The following is a 23508-nucleotide window of genomic DNA, read 5'->3' on the forward strand; positions in this document are numbered from 1 at the left end:
GCTTCCTGACATCCAGGACCTACACTGCCGTTCAAAAGTTTGGGGTCACTTAGAAATGTCCTTGTTTTTGAAAGAAAAGCAAAAAAAAAAAAATGGGTCCATTAAAATAGCATCAAATTGATCAGAAATACAGTGTAGACATTGTTAATGTTGTAAATGACTATTGTAGCTGGAAACGGCTGATTTTTTTAATGGAAAATCTACATAGGCCCATTATCAGCAACCATCACTCCTGTGTTCCAATGGCACGTTGTGTTAGCTAATCCAAGTTTATGATTTTAAAAAGGCTAATTGATCATTAGAAAACAATTTTGCAATTATGTTAGCAGAGTTGAAAACTGTTGTTCTGATTAAAGAAGCAATAAAACTGGCCTTCTTTAGACTAGTTGAGTATCTGGAGCATCAGCATTTGTGGGTTCGATTACAGGCTCAAAATGGCCAGTGTCAGACACTAGGCGGTGTCAGAGGAAGGCCCAAAACATTGTCAAAGACTCTAGTCACCCAAGTCAGGCTGTTCTCTCTGCTACCGTATGGCAAGCGGTACCGGAGCGCCAAGTCTAGGTCCAAAAGGCTCCTTAAAAAGCTTCTACCCCCAAGCCCTGAAACTGCTGAAAAAGTAATCGAATGGCCACCTGGACTATTTACATTGACGACCCCCCCCCCCCCCCCCCCTTTGTTCAAACACTGCAGCTACTCACTGTTTATAATCTATGCATAGTCACTTTACCTGGCATTTCACAATAAGAGGAATGGCCTATAGTGGAGGCTTACGTAGCCTATTGCGCATGGGAACAGCTAGAAGAGAGGTCAGTGATGTGTGTAGCCAAAGTAAAAAGCTAAATATTAGGGCTAAAGGCCAAATATTTACCAGTCAAAGTGCACAAAAAACAGTAAACAGATTATGAAATGGCATATCTGTCTGTTCCTCCAGGCTACGCTCAGTGGTGCCCGGGCATGCAACGCTCCACTATTGATTAGGCCTACGTTTTTACGACACAGCGCAATGTATTCTTACCAAGCGAGTACACAATTACTTTCTATAGGCTGTAAACGGTCTTGATGAAGGCTAATGATTAGGCCTGATTACCAACAATGACATGACAGCCTACAGGCAGGAGAAGAGAGATCTGGCGGAGTGATTCCAGGAAAATAACCTCTTCCTCAACAAAAACGAAGAAGCCGAGTGTGGACTTCAGGAAACAGCAGAAGGAGCACGCCCCCATCCACAGTTCCTCGCTGTGCACATCCCTGACAACCTGAAATGTTCCATCCACACAGACAGCGTGGGGAAGGCGCAACTGCGCCTCTTTCAACCTCAGGAAGCTGAAGAAATTCAGAAACAAGATGCACCTGAGCTCAATTTCGAGTCTCATAGCAAAGGGCCTGTATACTTATGTAAATAAGGTGTGTATGGGGGGGGGGGGGGGGGGGGGTTATAATAAATAACTGTTTTCCCTTTGTCATTATGGGGTACTGTAGATTGATTAGCATTTTTTTTTTTTTTTGATTTTATCCATTCTAGAATAAGGCTGTAAAGTAACAAAATGTGGAAAAGGTCAAGGGGTCTGAATACTTTCCAAATGCACTGTAGTCACCACTAGCCAGCATCCGCCCAGTACCCTGCCCTGAACTTTAGTCACTGTTACTTGCCGGCTACCACCCGGTATGCAACCATGCCCCTTAGACTGCAATCCTATGTACATTGTCATTGAACAGTGGTCACTTTAATAATGTTTGGTTTTTGCCCTAGCACTTCACAGCTGATTCAAATAAATCAACAAGCTTTGATAATTTGAGTCAGCTGTGTAGTGTTTGGGCAATAACCAAAACGTGCACCGTGTTTGGGAAACGCTAGGTTATAGCCTACTGATGTTACAAGTGTGATTCAGAAATTAGGGATAGATTTTTAAATTACAGAAGAATGGATTCACAATGATATATATATATATATAAATAAAAGTTTCACATTGGATTTATTAAACTACAAAAAATTAAGAATTCTTAAATGTGGTGCCACTCTGCACACACAAACTTGTTAGCTAGGTAGCTCCGGTCCAACGTTAAGCCAACTCTCAGAAGTTCAAAGACAAAAGCCCTTCATAGAAGCCGCTCCTCCGTAGGTAGTGTAGCACCCCGTATTATCGGCATATTCAACAGCGTTTAAGAAATATTACCTTCAACGATGTTATCTTGAGATCAAACCATCAATATTTTGTGATTATTGGTGTCGTAAAAAATGTTAGCCGGGTTAGCAATTAGCATGTTTGACATTTCAGTGGAAATACTCCTATCAGCTTTTTGATAAGCGTTTTTTTATTTTTTATTAACATTTATTTATTTATTTATTTTTTAAAATAGGTCCCACATTAACGGCATACGGTCCCCAGTTATTGGCCACCTTACTATTTTGTTCAATTACAAGACATATCCGATTGATGTTGTTAAAAAAAATATTATAATAATAATTTTTACAGGTCACCAGCCTCGTATCCAACGTGCTTACTAGATAGTTGGCTAGCCAACCAGAAGAAAAATAATGCCTGTCAACTTTTCACTGCGTAGCCTGGTGCGCCCTCCTGTAGACTTAAGAATGGTCCTTCAACCCCGTCTTCTTCATCTTCAGTGTGGAAACCAAATAATGTCTCATTTGTTTTAGACTAATCTTATGTTAAGTAGATACGTTTAATACGAACACATGAGTATGAATAATGTAGGTAAAAAGTAGGATATTAAATTGTGGTCTGTAGCGCAGACACATTTTACAATAAACAGCATATACATATAAACTTTTTTGAAAACTCTCAAAACCTAACTTGCATAAACTGCAATGAAAATCGGTGGTCTTCTAGCTAGAAGGGTGCCTTCAAATCAAATGTAATTTGTCACATACACATGTTTAGCAGATGTTAATGCGAGTGTAGCGAAATGCTTGTGTTTCTAGTTCCGACAATGCAGTAATAACCAACGAGTAATTAACAATTCCACAACTACTACCTTATACACACACACGTGTAAAGGGATAAAGAACATGTACATAAAGATATGAATGAGTGATGGTACAGAACGGCATAGGCAAGATGCAGTAGATGGTATCGAGTACAGTATATACATATGAAATGAGTAATGTAGGTTATATAAACAAAGTGGCAGTCAGTCGCAAAACGTACGGTTATATTCAGGCCATTTAAAATGTTGAGCCAACCCCTGGTTTAAAGCGGGCCTTGCAGGTGAAGGCGGTGTGTGTTTAAAGCTATGGAACGCCGTATGGGTCATCGCGTGTCAAAAAAGATACGTCAAACACTGTTCTATTATAGAATGTTGTGTGTGTCGAATTTGCATGTGCAAGCCCAGCACCACCATTACCGTCACTGTCAAAGCTGTACAATACTGTGTTGCTAATAAGGCATTATTTGTTCAACTGTGTGAGCATTTGAAATTAGATCAGGACCAAAATGACAAGGATCAAAAATGTTTGCAAATAACTTTGATACAGATGATATTAGCAACTTCTTGGGTACCTAGCTAGCACCAATACAACCAGCCTGAAAACAAAAACCAGTAGAAACGGCTGTCATTGTCAATATTCTTTGCAATGATTTAGGAATCCATGTGAGTAAGTATTAGCTTGGTAGCCACTTGTTTTTCTATTGAAATAACTAGCTAGCTAGCTACTTAGCCTTGTTGCCCAAAACTAGCGTCACACGCAGCCATCTAGCTAGTGTGGCTTGACCAGACCGGGTTGTGTGTTGTGAAACTAGCCACAATAAGGATTAGACAATAGTGGAATTTGCATTTCGCCATTCAAAATAAATCACTCTTAGAAAGTAGAGGTCGACCGATTAATCGGAATGGTCGATTAATTAGGGCCGATTTCAAGTTTTCATAATAAATCGGAAATCTGTATTTTTGGGCGCCGATTAAAAAAAAAATGTTTATACCTTTATTTAACTAGGAAAGTCAGTTAACAACACATTTTTATTTTCAATGACGGCCTAGGAACGGTGGGTTAACTGCCTGTTCAGGGGCAGAACGACAGATTTGTACCTTGTCAGCTCAGGGATTTGAACTTGCAACCTTCCGGTTACTAGTCCAACGCTCTAACCACTAGGCTACCTAAACAAACAAAAAAACTATCACTGGACGACTGTACCCAACCATAAACACCAATGCCTTAAAATCAATACACAAGTATATATTTTTAAACCTGCATATTTAGCTTAAAGAAATTCAGGTTAGCAGGCAGGTGAAATTAGCAGCCAGGTAAAATTGTCATTTCTCTTGCGTTCATTGCATGCAGAGTCAGGGTATATGCAACAGTTTGGGCAGCCTGGCTCATTGCTAAACTAAATTGCCCGAATTTGACATAATTATGACATAACATCAAAGGTTGTGCAATGTAACAACAATATTTAGACTTAGGGATGCCACCCGTTAGGTAATATACCAAACGGTTCCGTATTTCATCGAAATAAACATTTTGTTTTCGAAATGAGTTTCCGGATTCGACCATATTAATGACCAAAGGCTCATATTTGTGTGTTATTAATGTTATAATTAAGTCTATGATTTGATATTTGATAGAGCAGTCTGACTGAGCGATGGTAGGCAGCAGGAGGCTCGTAAGCATTCATTCAAACAGCACTTTAGTGCATTTTGCCAGCAGCTCTTCCTTGTGCTTCAAACATTGCGCTGTTTATGACTTCAAGCCTATCAGCCTAATGGCTGGTGTAACTGAGGTGAAATGGCTAGCTAGTTAGCTGGGTGTGCGCTAATAGCGTTTCAAACGTCACTCGCTCTCAGACTTGGAGTAGTTATTCCCCTTGCTGTGTAAGGGCCATAGCTTTTGTGGAGCGGTGGGTAACGCTGCTTCGAGTGTGGCTGTTGTCGATGTGTTCCTGGTTCGAGCCCAGGTAGGGGCGAGGAGAGGGGCGGAAGCTATACTGTTACACTGGCAATACTAAAGTGCCTATAACATGCAATAGTCAAAAGGTATATGAAATACAAATGGTATAGAGAGAAATAGTCCTATAAATACTATATTAACTACAACCTAAAACCTCTTACCTTGGAATATTGAAGTCTCATGTTAAAAAGGAACCACCAACTTTCATAAGTTCTTATGTTCTGAGCCAGGAACTCAAACGTTAGCTTTTTTACATGGCACATATTGCACTTTTACTTCTCCAACACTTTGTTTTTGCATTATTTAAACCAAATTGAACAAGCTTCATTATTTATTTGAGGCCAAATGGATTTTTAATGATGTATTATATTAAGTTAAAATAAGTGTTCTTTCAGTAGTGTTGTAATTGTCATTATTACAAATACATTTAAAAAAAATAAAAAAAATGTATAAAATCGGTCAACCTCTATCAGAAAGTGATGCCGAAGGTCACAAATTGGTGGAATCATTCCATATTTAGACTAGATAATATTAAACAAGGTTGGACTATTGGAATGTGGAGCAGTGAAATGGGGTATCAGTCTACTCGGTGACACCCAGATTAGCATCGTAGCTCTTATTGCGGGACTTTGACTGTGGGAAATCATCTCCCCAGTCAGCCTATTGTGCATATTGACATTCATATTGCACTGTACAGACTTACCTAAGGATTGGAGATCAATGAAATGGGTCTTCTCGGTACCCAATTGCTTTCTTCCCCCCAAAGCACTCCTCGGAGTTATCAGGCACCAAAACATACATTGTCAATCAAACGTAAAAAGGGCTTTATAAATACATCAGCAGATGTCAGAGAGCCTTACTTATATTGTTTTTCCTCTGGAATAGTGTTCAATACACATAGTAGGTTGACTGGTACAATAAATGCGCCTCAATTCAAAGTTGTTTCAGAGTCCCGCAATAAGAGCTACGATGCTAATGTTCTCTGGGTGGCACGGAGTCGACTGATACCCCATGTCATTGATCCACCGTCCATAGGTTAAGGCTGTACAGTGAAATAAGTATGTCCCCAATGCAATTCTAAAGTATAATACTTCCAGTGTGATTTAAACAGATATGTCAACAATTTGTCTGTTTGTTTTTATATCGTTTTGCACAATCTATTCCACTATTTGTATTAAAGTGCATCACTTCCATAGAGAGACTTATTTTTGAAGGCAAACTGCAAATTCCACTATTGTGGCTAGCTTTCACATAGGTGGGTCCGACCACCATTAATCAAATAAGAACGGTCTTATAAAATTAGGGGTATTTCAAATGATTACACCTTGCTAGATAGTTTGCTTGCTAACTATAGCTACTGAAACAGATTGTCATTTTGCTAGCTTTATGACCAGCACTGTCCAGAGCTTGGGGGGCTCTTAGCATGCGTGTCGTTGAGACATATGAAATACAAGTGATTGTAATAAATGAGTAATAACTACGTTAAATTTTTTTATGAATGTGTTAAATGATTGTGACGTGCAGTCATTAAGGTCTTGATTGGTCAACAAGTTATTTGACACGCAAAGATTCAAACGGCATTCCATTTCTACTGGTGGGTATTTGACACTGGGCAAAGACTCAGTTCGAATACATCAGAAAGGACTCACATATCCACATTGTTTGGATTGGGAAAAGTAATAAGGCAGTGTGACATTTCTTTCAGCCATCCAATCACTTAAAGATTTGTGTTAAATCGCAAGGAAACAAGGGACAGAATGAAGGATCAATAATGCATTCTAAAGTAATCTAACAGTGCCACAGTCAGTTAAAATCACCAGCCCTGCATGCACCCATACCTTGCCTATGTCATGTGCAGACTACTCCAATTACAAAAACACTTGCTGATAAAGTTTCTGTACATGTGCCTAAAATACCCTCTAATGGGATGTGCAAGAGAGAGATAAAAGCATCTACATTAACCCTGATGTAACCCCCATTACTATAGGACACAATAGTGTCACAGAGGCAGCTTTGATCATCTTTACGTGACTATAATAACAGCAGTAATGGGAGTCACGTTGGATTAAGAGTGACATCTCCGTAGGTCATAATAACATAATAGTTAACAAAAAAAAAAAAAAAAATCGCAATCTGTTTCAGTAGGGGCTACTTTAAGTTGTGAAAAACTTTCCAGGCAAACATTTTGGTTGTGTATTTCAAGATAGCGGTATTACAACCTTTAAAACGAGTTTAGCAAGGAGCGCCAATGTGACATAAGGTCTGTTATAAACGGAGTGGTTCGAGCCTTAAATACTGACTGGCTGTGCAATACCACGGGTATGACAAAATATTTACTTTTACTGCTAATTACGTTGGTAACTAGTTTTTAATATCAATAAGGCACCTCAGGGGTTTGTGGTATATGGCCAAAATACCAGGGCTAAGGGCTGTATCCAGGCACTCCGTGTTGCGCATAAGAACAGCCCTTAGCTGTGGTATATTGGCCATATACCACACCCCCTCGTGCCTTATTGCTTAAATATACAACGGCTTTCATTCGGCCAATCAGCATCTAGGACTCAAACTACCCGGTTTATAATGTCATTTAGTAGAAACTTTAGTCCAAAGCAATTTACAGCCATGCATGCATGCATGCATTTTTTTTCTTCTCATATGGGTGGCCCCAACGGGAATCAAACCCATGACCCTGACGTTGCAAGTACCATGCTTTACCAACAGCCACAAAGGACCAGTGAAAATTACTTTTTGTATTACTTTGACAGGTCACTGGCAAAGACATGGGCTCTGAATAGGTCAAGCATGCCTCATAAGCAAAACACAATGCACCCATCGCATTCTCCACATTTTCATTGTACCTTTCTTTCTGAATAATACACCTAAGGCCTTTCTACTGCCTTTTCCCCTAGTATATTAGCAAGAGGGAGCCTCCGATGTCTTACAAGGACACTGGGGATAAGAGGGAGAGAGACCACTTGATTGTTCAAAACAAATGAATGTCATTCAATGTAGGGGTGTTGGTCGACTCCAATTCTGAACCAAATCAATAAACTCCCCACGGCATAATGGATCTTATTCAACACCACCAACTCCATTGGCTTTCACAGAACAGTTGGGGGCATTGGCCCACCTTTCCAGAACAGGCCATGTCTGCGTGCTATTGACTCAGTGTGCTGGCTAGCCCAGAGCTTAGTAAATGCGCTAGCAGCTAGCCTATTAGCCTACTGCTAGCCTATTAGCCTACTGCTAGCCTATTAGCCTACTGCTAGCCTATTAGCCTACTGCTAGCCTATTAGCCTACTAACTGTGACTCTCAAAGGTTTGTTGTTTCAGGGGAGGGAAATACCAGGCTTTTGCCCTTCTTTGGCGGTGGCGACCTCTCCTCCGTTGGGAAGAGGAAGGAAGACAGATAAGGGCGGGGAGGCAGCAGAAGCAGAAAAGGGGCTACTGCTGCGGAGGCAGTAATCTACACACCTCTGGCCAATTTGTGCCCAGATTAACTGGAGTGTGACAAACCATGGGCCAGAAAAAAAGAGGTAACGAACACAGGCCGAGTCTGCCGTACAACCTCTTAAAACTCTTACAAAGATATAAAAACATACAAATCACACTCTCAAAACACAGAGGGAAACATAATGAAAACCTTCCCTAGGCTATGACCTCACTGGGCTGTGCGGGGGATGGGCAGAGGGAGTAGAAAAACCAGCTTTTTCTCAATCTTTTCATGTAGCTCTGCCTGCAATCCCTAAGAAAACCATCCCCTGATCCCCTATAAGGAAACAATAAAACCCTTTCCAAACGGCTATCCTTCTGAAACAAAGACCCTTAAAGCTTATCTTCCCATCTTGGTAACAAATCAGCCAATAACCAACGGAGGGGAACAGATAGAGAAATGCTGTCTCTGTTCTCGAGGACAAAATGTAACAATGCTGCTACGTACCTCTGAAGTGCATAAGAGCCACCGGCTGGAAAGGCCCATTGGAATTAGGTGCATCCACAACCATCCTGATTCCAGCTTTATTGCATGTCAACATCTAAACTCGACCAGGAAGGCAATCCACTTAAGGTAAGGGGCCAGCCTCCATTTTAGCACAAAAGCAGATGAGAAAATGAAGCGTTCTGCTGCTGGAGGGAACTGTCTAGTTAGTGACGTCAGCGGTAAGGAGCAAGCCGGTTGGCTGAGCCCAGCCACATAAAGTGACGTGAGCAGGCAGCTCGGGAAGCGGATGTTGATTGGTAAACAGAGAGTAGGGGGCAGGACTTGCAGAGACAATATATTGGTCTGTGATTGTTCAGAACCGTTTTGAGCTTGGCCCTGCCTTCTTTAAGGACTAGGAGCTCTACAAATTCACTGTATTCTATTCCAGACATTACTGAATATGACTCCAAGTGCCTAATGGTTGGTAAAATTCTCAATTTGAATGACAAAAGGTACATACATTATGGATTTTTTAAGATACTGTTAGAAGTAGGGTTTCAGATGTTTTCAGAAGATGGGCAGATACTATGCTGTCCTAGCTTCAGGGGGAAGCTGATTCCATCATTGGTGAGCCAGGACAGAGAATAGCTTTTGACTGGGCTGAGCAGGAGCTGCATTCCTGTAGGGGTGGGAGGGCCATGAGACCAGAGGTGGCAGAACAGACTGCTCGGGTTGAGGTGTAGGGTTTGAGCATAGCCTGAAGGTAGGGAGGAGGGGAAGTTCCTCTTGCTGTTCCATAGGTAAGCACCAATAATATTGTTTAACATGATTTTTGAATGACTATCTCATCTCTGTACCGCACACATACAGATAATTGTAAGGTCCCTCAGTTGAGCAGTGAATTTCAACTACAGATTCAACCACAAAGACCAGGAAGGTTTTCCAATGCCTGTCAAAGAGGGGCACCTATTGGTAGATGTGTGAAAATATAAAAAGCAGACATTGAATATCCGTTTGAGCATGGTGACGTCATTAATTGCACTTTGGATGGTGTATCAATACACCCAGTTACTTCAAAGATACAGGCATCATTCCTAACTCAGTTGCCTGATAGGAAGGAAAGTGCTTGGGGATTTCACCTTGAGGCCAATGGGGACTTTAAAACAGTTACAGAGTTGAATGGCTGTGATAGGAGAAAACTGAGGATGGATCAAACTGAGGATGAATCAACAACATTGTAGTTACTCCACATTATTAACCTAATTGACAGAGTGAAAAGAAGGAAGCCTGTAAATAATTAAAATATTCCAAAACATGCATCCTGTTTGGAACAAGGCACTAAATTAATACTGACAAATGTGGCAAAGCAATTCACCTTTTGTCCTGATTACAATGCGTTATGTTTGGGGCAAATCCAACAACATATCACTGAGTACCACTCCACATATTTTCAAGCACGGTGGTGGCTGCATCATATTATGAGTATGCTTGTAATCGTTAAGGACTGGGGAGTTTTTCAGGATAAAAAAAAAATGGAATGGAGCTACGCACAGGCATAATCCGAGAGGAAAACCTGGTTCAGTCTGCTTTCCACCTGACATTGGGAGATTAATTCACCTTTTAGTAGGACAATAACCTAAAACACAAGCCCAAATCTACACTGGAGTTGCTTATCAAGAAGACAGTGAATTTTCCTGAGTGGCCGACGCATAGTTTTAGCTTAAATCTACTTGGAAAATCTATGGCAAGACCTGAAAATGGTTGGCTAGCAATGATCAACAAACAACTTGACAGAGCTTGAAGAATTCTGAAAATAATAATGGGCAAATGTTGCACAATCCAGGTGTGGGACTTACCTTGACAGACTCACAACTGTGAGAAACAAAGTCCATAACTTGCTTGTAAGCGATGACATTCACATTCCGACTAGCTATGAAACTCACTTAGACAATACCTTTGATGATACAGTGGTAGCAATTAGAGGTCGACCGATTAATCTGAATGGCCGATTAATTAGGGCCGATTTCAAGTTTTCATAACAATCGAAAATTTGTTTTTTTCGACTCTGATTTTGAAGATTAATTTTTTAATTTATTTATTTTAACACCTTTATTTAACTAGGCAAGTCAGTTAAGAACACATTCTTATTTTCAATGACGGCCTAGGAACGGTGGGTTAACTGCCTTGTTCAGGGGCAGAACGACAGATTTTTACCTTTGTCAGCCTAGGGATTCAATCTTGTAACCTTACAGTTAACTAGTCCAACGCTCTAACCACCTGTCTCACAAGGAGCCTGCCTGTTATGCGAATGCAGTAAGAAGCCAATGTAAGTTGCTAGCTAGCATTAAACTTCTCATAAAAAACAATAAATCAATCATAATCACTAGTTATAACTACACATGGTTGATGATATTACTAGTTTAACTAGCGTGTCTTGCGTTGCATATAATCGATTCGGTGCGCATTTGCGAAAAAGGACCGTCGTTGCTCCAACGTGTACCTAACCATAAACATCAATGCCTTTCTTAAAATCAATACACAGAAGTATATATTTTTAAACCTGCATATTTAGCTAAAAGAAATCCAGGTTAGCAGGCAATATTAACCAGGTGAAATTGTGTCACTTCTCTTGCGTTCATTGCACATAGGGTCAGGGTATATGCAACAGTTTGGGCCGCCTGGCTCTTTGCAAACTAATTTGCCAGAATTTTACATAATTATGACATAACATTGAAGGTTGTACAATGTAACAAGAATATTTAGACTTAGGGATGCCACCCGTTAGATAAAATACGGAACGGTTCCGTATTTCACTGAAAGAATAAACGTTTTGTTTTCGAGATGATAGTTTCCGGATTCGACCATATTAATGACCTAAGGCTCGTATTTCTGTGTGTTATTATGTTATAGTTAAGTCTATGATTTGAGAGAGCAGTCTGGCTGAGCGATGGTAGGCACCAGCAGGCTCGTAAGCATTCATTCAAACAGCACTTTCATGCCTTTTGCCAGCAGCTCTTCGCAATGCTTCAAGCATTGCGCTGTTTATGGCTTCAAGCCTATCAACTCCCGAGATTAGGCTGGTGTAACCGATGTGAAATGCCTAGCTAGTTAGCAGGGTGCGCGATGGAAGCTATACTGTTACACTGGCAATACTAAAGTGCCTATAAGAACATCCAAAAGCCAAAGGTTAATGAAATACAAATCGTAGAGAGAGAAATAGTCCTATAATTCCTATAATAACTACAACCTAAAACTTCTTACCTGTTCTCATGTTCTGAGCAAGGAACTGACACGTTAGCTTACACGTTAGCTTTCTTACATGGCACATATTGCACTTTTACTTTCTTCTCCAACACTTTGTTTTTGCATTATTTAAACCAAATTGAACATGTTTCATTATTTATTTAAGGCTAAATTGATTGTATTGATGTATTATATTAAGTTAAAATCTTCATTCAGTATTGTTCTAATTGTCATTATTACAAATACATTTAAAATTTAAAAAAATAAACGTTTTTACATCGGCCGATTAATCAGTATCAGCTTTTTTTTGTCCTCCAATAATCGGTACCGGCGTTGAAAAATCATAATCGGTCGACCTCTAGTAGTAATACATGGTTATAACATCTACCGAAAAGACAGAAATGCCAACAGAGGCGGTATTGCTGTCTATATTCAGAACCACATTCCTGTAAAGCTTAGAGACAATTTTATGTTAAATATTATTGAAATAATATGGCTACAGGTTCATCTGCCTCACCTAAAGCCCCATTCTTGTTGGAAGCTGCTATAGACCACCAAGTGCTAACAGTCAGTATCTGGATAATGTGTGTGAAATGCATGTGATATCAACAGAGAAATATATTTTCTGGGTCATTTAAATATTGACTGGCTATCATCAAGCTGCCCACTCAGGAAAAAACTTCAAACTGTAACCAGTGCCTGCAACCTGGATCAGGTTGTCAGTCAACCTACCAGAGTAGTTACAAACAGCACAGGAATTAAATCATAGACATGTATTGATCACGTTTTTTACTGACGCTGCAGATATTTGCTTTAAAGCAGCATCCAAATCCATAGGATGTAGTGATCACAATATAAGTAGCCATATCTAGGAAAACCAAAGTTCCAGAGGCTGGGCCTAATATAGTGTATAAGAGGACAGGCTGGGCCTAATATAGTGTATAAGAGGACAGGCTGGGCCTAATATAGTGTATAAGAGGACAGGCTGGGCCTAATATAGTGTATAAGAGGACAGGCTGGGCCTAATATAGTGTATAAGAGGACAGGCTGGGCCTAATATAGTGTATAAGAGGACAGGCTGGGCCTAATATAGTGTATAAGAGGACAGGCTGGGCCTAATATAGTGTATAAGAGGACAGGCTGGGCCTAATATAGTGTATAAGAGGTCAGGCTGGGCCTAATATAGTGTATAAGAGGTCAGGCTGGGCCTAATATAGTGTATAAGAGGACAGGCTGGGCCTAATATAGTGTATAAGAGGACAGGCTGGGCCTAATATAGTGTATAAGAGGACAGGCTGGGCCTAATATAGTGTATAAGAGGTCAGGCTGGGCCTAATATAGTGTATAAGAGGACAGGCTGGGCCTAATATAGTGTATAAGAGGACAGGCTGGGCCTAATATAGTGTATAAGAGGACAGGCTGGGCCTAATATAGTGTATAAGAGGTCAGGCTGGGCCTAATATAGTGTATAAGAGGACAGGCTGGGCCTAATATAGTGTATAAGAGGACAGGCTGGGCCTAATATAGTGTATAAGAGGACAGGCTGGGCCTAATATAGTGTATAAGAGGACAGGCTGGGCCTAATATAGTGTATAAGAGGACAGGCTGGGCCTAATATAGTGTATAAGAGGTCATACAATACGTTTTGTAGTGATTCATATGTTGATTATGTAAAGAATATTTGCTGGTCTGTGGTGTGTAATGAGGAGCAACCAGACGCTGCACTTGACACATTTATGAAATTACTTATTCCAGTTATTAATGAGCACGCAGACATTAAGAAAATGACTGTAAAAACTGTTAAATCCCCTTGGATTGATGAGGAATTTTAAAATTGTATGGTTGAGATGGATGTGGCAAAAGGTATGGCAATTAAGTCTGGCAGCCCAACTGGCAAACGTACTGCAAATTAAGGAATCATGTGACTAAACTAAAGAAAATGAAACTACACTATGAAACAAAGATAAATTATATTAAGAATGATAGTAAACAGCTTTGGGGCACCTTAAATGAAATTTTGGGGGGGGGGGAAGCCAACTCGGCTCCTTCATTCATTGAATCAGATGGCTCATTCATCACAAAGCCCACTGATATTGCAAAATACTTTAATGACTTTTCTTTGGCAAGATATGCAAACTTGGGGATGACATGCCAGCAACAAACGCTGACACTACACATCCAAGTCTATCGGACCAAATTATGAAAGACAAGAATTGTACTTTTGAATTCTGTAAAGTCAGTGTGGAAAAGGTGAAAAGATTAATTGTTGTCTATCAACAATGACAAGCCACCGGGGTCTGACAATCTGGATGGAAAATTACTGAGGATTATAGCAGACGATATTGATGATTGGCTGAGAGAAATTGATGATAGAATGATTGTGGGGGCTGTCTTGTTAGACTTCAGTGCAGCTTTTGACATTATTGATCATAGTCTACTGCTGGAAAAACATCTGTTATGGCTTTACACTCCCTGCTATAATGTGGCTAAAGAGTTACTTGTCTAACAGAACACAGAGGGTGTTCTTTAATGGAAGTCTCTCAAATATAGTCCAGTTAGAATCAAGAAATCAGAATCAGGAATTTTTACTAACGACATACCACTGACTGAGTAATGACTCAACACTATACACGTCAGCTACTACAGCGACTGAAATGACTGCAACACTCAACAAAGAGCTGCAGTTAGTTTCAGAGTGGGTGGCAAGGAATAAGTTAACCCTAAATAATTCTAAAACTAAAAGCATTATATTTGGAACAAAACACTCACTAAACCCTAAACCCCAACTAAATCTTGTAATGAATAACGTGGAAATTGAGCAAGGTGAGATGACTAAACTGCTTGGATCAACACTAGATTGTAAACTGTCATGGTCAAAACATATTGATGCACTAGTAGCTGAGATGGAGAGAAGTCTGTCTATAATAAAGCAATGCTCTGCCTTTTTAACAACACTATCAACAAGGCAGGTCCTACAAGCCCTAGTTTCTACCTTCTTAGCAACACTATCAACAAGGCAGGTCCTACAGGCCCTAGTTTTGTCTCAACTTGACTACTGTTCAGTCGTGTGGTCAGGTGCCACAAAAAAAGAGACTTAGGAAAATTGCATTTGGCTCAGAACAGGGCAGCACGGCTGGCCCTCAGAACAGGGCAGCACGGCTGGGCCTTGGATGTACACAGAGAGCTAATGTTAATAACAGGCTTGTCAATCTCTCCTGGCTGAAAGTGGAGGAGCGATTGACTTCATCGCTACTTATATTTATGAGAGGTATTGACATGAATGCACCGAGCTGTCAGTCTAAACTACTGGCACACAGCTCGGACACCCATGCATACCCCGCAAGAGGTCTCTTCACAGTCCCCAAGTCTTCCCATAGTCCAACAGACTATGGGAGGCACACAGTACTACATAGAGCCATGACTACATAGAACTCAATTTCACATCAGGTAACTGACGCAAGCAGTAAAATTAGATTGAAAAACAGATTGAAAAAACACCTTACGGTACAGCGGGGACTGTGAAGCAACATAAACACACACAGACACTACTATAGATATGTGCTAGTGGGGGAGTAGGGGCCTGAGGGCACACAATTGTATAAACTGCCTTCATTTTGTTGGACCCCAGGAAGTGTAGCTGCTGCTTTGGCAACGGGATAGATAATAAACAGTAACAGCGTATCTGATGAGTCAAAAGAGATTAGTGCAAAAAGGGTATTTGCAGATATTCCGGGTAGCTATTGGTTAACTATTTAGCAGTCTTACAGCTTGGGGGAAGAAGCTGTTCAGGGTCCTGTTGGTTCCAGATTTGGTGCATCAGTACTGCTTGCCGTGCAGTAGCAGAGATAACAGTCTATGACATGGGTGGCTGGAGTCTGACAATTTTATGTAGCTCAGCTGTCAGAAGTGTTATCCTCAGGACAGTTTGACAGTGAATAATAACTTGTGAAACATGGAAATTATTTGTCGGTGCATTATATGTTTTAGAAAACCCAATTTAGTCTGCACAAAAAATATTGTCTTCTCTACACAAGTGAAAAGAGTAGTGGGAAAACTTCAGTAGCAGAGAACTCACATGCAGGGCATTAAATGCCAACTGACCATTGAAGTTGGAGAGGGTAACTAGACAAGAGTAAATTATCGTTGTCCTTGTTTCATTCTCTATCATGTTCTTGTTTCAGTCTCCATCACGTCCTTGTTTCAGGATCCATCACGTCCTTGTTTCAGGATCCATCACGTCCTTGTTTCAGGATCCATCACGTCCTTGTTTCAGGATCCATCACGTCCTTGTTTCAGGATCCATCACGTCCTTGTTTCAGGATCCATCACGTCCTTGTTTCAGGACCCATCACGTCCTTGTTTCAGGACCCATCACGTCCTTGTTTCAGGACCCATCACGTCCTTGTTTCAGCCTCCATCACGTCCTTGTTCCAGCCTACTAACACTTTTCCTCCTCAACCTGCACATTATGCTTTCAGTGTGTTGTCTTGTTTGCTTCTGATCTGGAAAAGACAGTCCGATGTGTTTTTATGGACTGTGTTTTATCTTGCCAAAAAGGTTAAAGTGCTGACATTTCATGAGTAGCCAAGCACTAATACACCTGTTAATCAAAACCCATAGATTGCAGCGCTGAGATGGCAAGAATAGGGCTGAGTAACGACAATTAGCATAATTGCGGATCACATGGATCTCTGAAGAGAGAACTTAACGGTCTGCACCTCTTTCTAATTATAATCTACGAGCCAGGCTTAAGGTTATTAAAGGAGGGCAGCCTACCTGCCCCAATAGAGGAGGGCAGCCTACCTGCCCCAATAGAGGAGGGCAGCCTACCTGCCCCAATAGAGGAGGGCAGCCTACCTGCCGCAATAGAGGAGGGCAGCCTACCTGCCGCAATAGAGGAGGGCAGCCTACCTGCCGCAATAGAGGAGGGCAGCCTACCTGCCGCAATAGAGGAGGGCAGCCTACCTGCCGCAATAGAAGAGGGCAGCCTACCTGCCGCAATAGAAGAGGGCAGCCTACCTGCCGCAATAGAAGAGGGCAGCCTACCTGCCGCAATAGAGGAGGGCAGCCTACCTGCCGCAATAGAGGAGGGCAGCCTACCTGCCGCAATAGAGGAGGGCAGCCTACCTGCCGCAATAGAGGAGGGCAGCCTACCTGCCGCAATAGAGGAGGGCAGCCTACCTGCCGCAATAGAAGAGGGCAGCCTACCTGCCGCAATAGAAGAGGGCAGCCTACCTGCCACAATAGAGGAGGGCAGCCTACCTGCCCCAATAGAAGAGGGCAGCCTACCTGCTACAATAGAAGAGGGCAGCCTACCTGCCACAATATAAGAGGGCAGCCTACCTGCCACAATAGAGGAGGGCAGCCTACCTGCCACAATAGAAGAGGGCAGCCTACCTGCTAAAATAGAAGAGGGCAGCCTACCTGCCACAATAGAAGAGGACAGCCTACCTGCTGAAATAGAGGAGGGCAGCCTACCTGCCGCAATAGAGGAGGGCAGCCTACCAGCTACAATAGAGGAAACACAGTACAGGGTGTGAGCTCCATTGGAAACTGGGTTGGGGTCAATTCCATTGCTGTTCAGTCAATTCAGGAAGTAAACTGACATTTCAGAAATGTAACTAAGGAGAATTTAATTAACATAAATCCAAATGAAATTGACCCCAGCCCTGATTGGCTGATATTCTACCACCATAAGAGAAGCCTCTCCAATAGGGAAACTCATGAGACGGTATATGCTAACAGAATACCATCTTGTTCCTTATTTCTCAAGGTGTCTTTCCTAATGCATATGTACGTTCCAATCTATGCCAAAGGCCTGGAGCATAAAAGATTCATTTTAGGACTAGACTTTAAAAATAGGCATTTACCATTAATTTACCATTCATCCAAGTCTCCCGATTACAGCTTCCAAATGTTTATATGACTTCTAAGTCGTCAGACACAGGTGAATAACATTTAGAGATTTATGACGCCTATCTGTTTAGTGGGGTTATTGGTGCCTGCCAAGTGGGTGAATGTACTGCAACAAGTAAGAACACATAAACCATTGTAGTCTGACATACTGTAACTTTACATTTGTAGGTATGTAGGTATTCAAATGTTTTGAGAGAAGCTCCCTGCTCGCCTATCAGATGCAGTTAGTTAGCAAATAACTTATAATTTATATGTATGTCATTAGCTATTTGCCAGGGAATAGTGGACTGTCAACAATACATAGTGATGCGCGGGGGGGGGGGGGGGGGGGGGGCAGTCCTGTACAGCCACAGTGCAGTCCTTAAACATGTCAGGTGTGATTTGTGTGATGACATTAAAAGGTTTGGCTTGCTCAGACATGCTCCGGTTGCTCCCACCTTTGCTTAGAGTGGTTACTGCAAAACAAACCAAGGATAACACCAATGCCTTTGTGTTGTCTGGTAGAGAAAAACAATATCCATACTGGCGTCTAAGTGTAGAATGCACGGCCAATACACTGCTTCTCTGTACGTAGTAAGATATGCTAGTAATGTTGGATCAGTAGGAAGGAGAGTTGTGTTTGTGGTCTGGGGGGACAAAACATGTTGTGCTCTGATATCCTTATTAGCATCGGCTACAACTTGGAATGCAATGCCAATACACTGCATTCTATGTAGTATGCTATTGTATGGATATTGGCACAGAACCAAGCACTGTTTAAACACGGTTTAAGCTTTGAACGTGCCTGGTTGATTGTGTACAATCAACATAATTCCTCTATAGAAAAGTAATACCTCTGTTTGTGGTTCTTTGTTGTCAATCAATCAGTCATTCAACCAATCAATGTCTTTCTTCTGCGGGTAAGAAGAAGAGACCCACTGGGCTCAGATGAAAACAAAAATACAAAATTCCCTTACGTTGATGCCGTGTCACCATATCCAATCAGTTTACCATTCAACGTCATCACATATACTTTTTGGTCTGAAATGACGTGGAAACAACATTGATTTAACCAATTTGTTTGGCCCCAATGGGGAGCGCACTGTAGGATACTTTTCTGAAAGCAAACGATCTTGTCTGTAATGCTCTGTGTAAACAACTGAGTCATGTAAAGGTGTAAACCTCAACCCCCTATATCTCATCGAGTGCATCACACAGGTAAGACCAAACAACAACTGCCAAGTATCTGTATAAAATATAAAATCACTCAGTCAGTCCTTTCAATCACTGTTGGTGGGCAGCATGTCGAATGGTACATCATGTCACTCTGCTCCCTCGAATATTACATAACAATCTATACTTAAATTATTTTATTTTTTTAATTAAAAACAATAAATGGAAACAAAACAGTGGAAATAAAGGATTTTTATCTAGATTTGCGGAGAGTCTATTTCTCAGGTTAATTATTTCCAAGAAGCAATACAGGGCCCTATACCGAAAGCATCTCAGAGTAGGATTGTGGATCTATTCATTTTTATCTGAAAAAGCTAAACTGATCCTAGATCAGCACTCCTACTCAGAGACACTTTGTGAATATGGGCCCTGGGCCCATATGTGTGCTGAGATATGATCTGAATAGCAAAACTAATATTAACGAATAACATTATATAAACAAGAGGGCAGCTGATACTAGATCAGCACTCTATTTTGTAATTTGTTTAATTTTATTGAATATTAAAACATACAAATCTACCTGCAGTGAAGCCGCTCAAGATTATATTACATTCAGTCATCTAACAGACCCATCTAGAGTGATCCACAGAAGCAACCATGGTCAACACTCTTACCTTAACTGTGCCGATTCCATAGTGGCACCAATCCCACTAATGACCGATCTTTGTCTCAAGACTCCATTTGAATCACTGTTACCCTAGACATGATGTGCAGTCCGTCTCTAGGGACTATCTGTTTCTTCAAGATAAGACTTGAGATACAGTTGAGTGCAGATGATTAGCATTGGCGATAGACATGAACTGCCATCCGCTATGGTCTAAATAATGTAGCACGCTAAGTCCTGAAGGTTAAAAAGCTGGTTATGAGAATCCTAGGAGCCTATGAATTGTTAATATAACCTCCCCTGATCCTAATAGGTCAGAACTAACGGTGCTACGCTAATGTCATGCATGTGATTACCGGTAAACACAGAATGTGTGAGCCCTTGAGACATATTGAACTCAACTGTACAATGATAAACTGAGAACAGTGAATATTTAAGAGGAGTCACTAACTTCTTGTCCTACTCCGATTCTAAAACGTCATCTTTGAGGCCATATTGGAAGTGAGAGAGTGTTTGTTTGGAACCACACTCTTGTGATAAGTAACCTTGCCTGAGACCTGAAGACTTACATTGGCTCCCTGAGCTAATACCTAGGCTTTAGCTCAGTGGGCTAACACAGTCTTGTTAACTCGGAGACTTGAGTTTGAACCACCCGAGTCTGTCACGTGTACTGTATATGTGCATCTCAAGAGTACCTTTAATAGCAGGCAGCGTCTGCAGCTTCCTATTGGTGCTGATGGGGAAGACAGACGCACTCAGCCTCCGCTCCCTATTGACTGCTGAGTTTGAGCCAGGTTTCACCCTCAGCAGCTGGGTGTTAGGCGGCTGCGCGCTCTTCTTATTGGAACCCTGTGGAAACAAGAGTCGCAACGCGAGGGTTCCCGTTACTGGCCAGCAGTTTCCTGCCCAAGGAAGCCAGGGATCACAATTACCCAAATTGTTTCCACAGGGAGGAGTCAGTGATGATGTGGAGTTGTGGTTAAGGGTCATGTTCCTCTTCCAAATCAGATGTTTCCCTGGGAGGGAACCTGATCAGAGGTGCTGTGTGTGTGTGTGTGTGTGTGTGTGTATGTATACGGTCTCTGTTGACACAGGGTGTGTAATGGAGTCCCACAGAGACAGATAACTGATAGAGCTGTACAGGCAGTGATAGTGGCATCATGCTGTCTGTCTGTCTGACTGTCTGTCTGTCTGTCTGTCTGTCTGCCTGCCTGCCTGCCTGTCTTCTCAAGGTTCAAAAGTTGTCTGGAAGTGTAAATTACGAATATGGACAGAGTTGTTCTCATCTCACCCTCTGCAATATCCTGGGTGTATTTTCCAGGTAATGATAACCACAAAACACACCCCAGATAAAAAACAGTATTACTATGCAATAAATGCTATATGATACACAATAATATTTGTTTAACAGTGACAACTGTGTGTTATCAATATCGTATCACTTCATTGTGACTACAGATAAAAAGTAATAACAGTCAATAGGCTTGCTGCTACGATTCTCTTCTAATCAGTATTCATGTTCACACTGGTGTGGTAATTATACAGCACAATAGCCTCTTGGTCAAGGGACTTATCAGATATACATATGTTTTAAGTCTAAATAAATACTACAGTACCATACTGTAGGACCATACGGATAGACTGTAGACAGCCAGATGTGACTGTCTAGTTCTAGTCAGTACCTAACAGTCGATAAACTGACAGTGTATTAAAAAAACACTTACAATGCATAACACTAATATTGATTAGTAGGTTTTCTAAGAACTCTGCATGCCAGAGGAACCCTGAGGCTTTGTTCCAAATGGCACCTTTTCCCTATTTAGTGCACTACTTTTGGTCAGAGCCTTATATGCCCCTGTGCACTAGATAGGGAATAGGGTACCATTTTGGAAACACTGACAGTGTATTTATAGAGCCAGAAGTCTGAAGCTAGAAAGGCTCTAAAAAGGTGAAAGAGGATTCATGACATCTCTCATTAGACCGGTTTGTTCTTTCCACTAACCCCAATTAACCCCAGATAAAGTCATATATTCCTTGGCTCATTGAGTACTTGTACAGCTTCCCGAGAAGACACCTTCCTTTGCCTATTTTAGAAGAATCCATGCAGTTTGTTTCACACATGAGTGTAAAAGTATATTGATTTTCACCTTGCTTGATAAGTACTTGATGGGTGTAGATAGAATATAACAGAACAAAACAAAGATGGGTCCAACTCTGTTTTCAAATCAAAAGGTTCATCAGTATCATTGTTCATCAGTACTTTCCAACTTTTTTTTAGATTTCTTTGAAGTATGGTGGCAAAACTAAGAAAATACAGGTTGGACTGCTTCCTACCTCATGGTCAGAGTTGGAATGTCCATTTTTGCATCCAGGTTTGCTTGATTTCACAGGCTTGGAAGATTCCTACATAAGACAGACAAACTGTGTGAGTGACAGTAGGCCCAGGTTAGATAAACAGATAGATAGATAGATAGATCTGGCAAAAAGTACTTGAATCAGTTAGAGAACACATTGCCCTTTATGGTTGTGAGATCTGGGGTCCACTCACCAACCAATAATTCACAAAATGGGACAAACACCAAAAACAGTGTACAATGTAAAACACCAAATAATGCATGCAGAGCAGAATTAGGCCAATTCCCACTAATGATCAAAATCCAGAAAATAGCCTTGCTATTGAGAGAGGCTGCTGTTGGCAGACCTGGCTCTCAAGAGAAGACAGGCTATGTGAACACTGTCCAAAAAAACAAGGTGGAAACTGAGCTGCACTTCCCAACCTCCTGCCCAATGTATGAGATTACACAGTCCCACAAAGAATTTGAAAACAAATCCAATTTTGATAAACTCCCATATTTATTGGGTGAAATACCACAGTGTGCCATCACAGTAGCAACATTTGTGACCTGTTGCCACAAGATAAGGGCAACCAGCAGTGGTGTAAAGTACTTAAGTAAAAATACTTTCAAGTACTTCTTAACTTGTTTTTGGGGGGGGTATCTGTGCATTCCATATATTTTCCCTGACATTCAAAAGTACTCGTTACATTTGAATGCTTAGCAGGACAGGAAAATAGTCACATTCACACACTTATCAAGAGAGCAACTCTGGTAATCCCTACTGCATCTGATCAAAATACTTTTACACTTTTACTGAAGTAGTATGTCACAGGGGGACTTTCACTTTTACTTGAGTAATTTTCTATCAAGGTATCTTTACTTTTACTCAAGTAATACTAAACTCAGCACTGTCAACTGCGTTTATTCTCAGCAAACTTAACATGTGTAAATATTTGTATGAACATAAGATTCAACAACTGAGACATAAACTGAACATTTCCACAGACATGTGTCCCTGAACAAAGGGGGGCGGGGGGGGGGTCAAAATCAAAAGTAACAGTCAGTATCTGGTGTGGCCACCAGCTGCACTAAGTACTGCAGTGCATCTCCTCCTCATGGACTGCACCAGATTTGCCAGTTCTTGCTGTGAGATGTTACCGCATCCTTCCACCAAGGCACCTGCAAGTTCCCGGACATTTCTGGGGGGAATGGCCCTAGCCCTCACCCTCCGATCCAACAGGTCCCAGACGTGCTCAATGGGATTGAGATCCAGGCTCTTCGCTGGCCATGGCAGAACACTGACATTCCTGTCTTGCCGGAAATCACACACAGAACGAGCAGTATGGCTGGTGGCATTGTCATGCTGGAGGGTCAT

At 41.3% G+C, this 23508-nt stretch overlaps 1 protein-coding gene across 5 annotated transcripts in view; it reads right to left on the reverse strand.

Annotated features, from left to right (window-relative positions):
* ppp2r5ca (protein phosphatase 2, regulatory subunit B', gamma a) overlaps nt 1–23508 on the reverse strand; it is a 51447-nt gene that overhangs the window by 25346 nt on the left and 2593 nt on the right. For 3 of the 5 annotated variants that reach the window (XM_036955175.2, XM_090211551.1, XM_090211550.1), the window contains exon 1: nt 8844–9111. In XM_036955175.2, the coding sequence (XP_036811070.1) occupies nt 8844–8937 (94 nt within the window). In that variant the 5' untranslated portion in view covers nt 8938–9111. Of the gene's footprint in view, nt 1–8843; nt 9112–20492; nt 20647–22131; nt 22201–23508 lie in introns of those variants that run through there. The other 2 variants (XM_036955172.2, XM_036955173.2) reach the window with 1 other exon arrangement.

Source organism: Oncorhynchus mykiss, chromosome 19 (assembly GCF_057628025.1).
Source record: "Oncorhynchus mykiss isolate SJ-2025 chromosome 19, ASM5762802v1, whole genome shotgun sequence".
Taxonomy (NCBI): domain Eukaryota; kingdom Metazoa; phylum Chordata; class Actinopteri; order Salmoniformes; family Salmonidae; genus Oncorhynchus; species Oncorhynchus mykiss.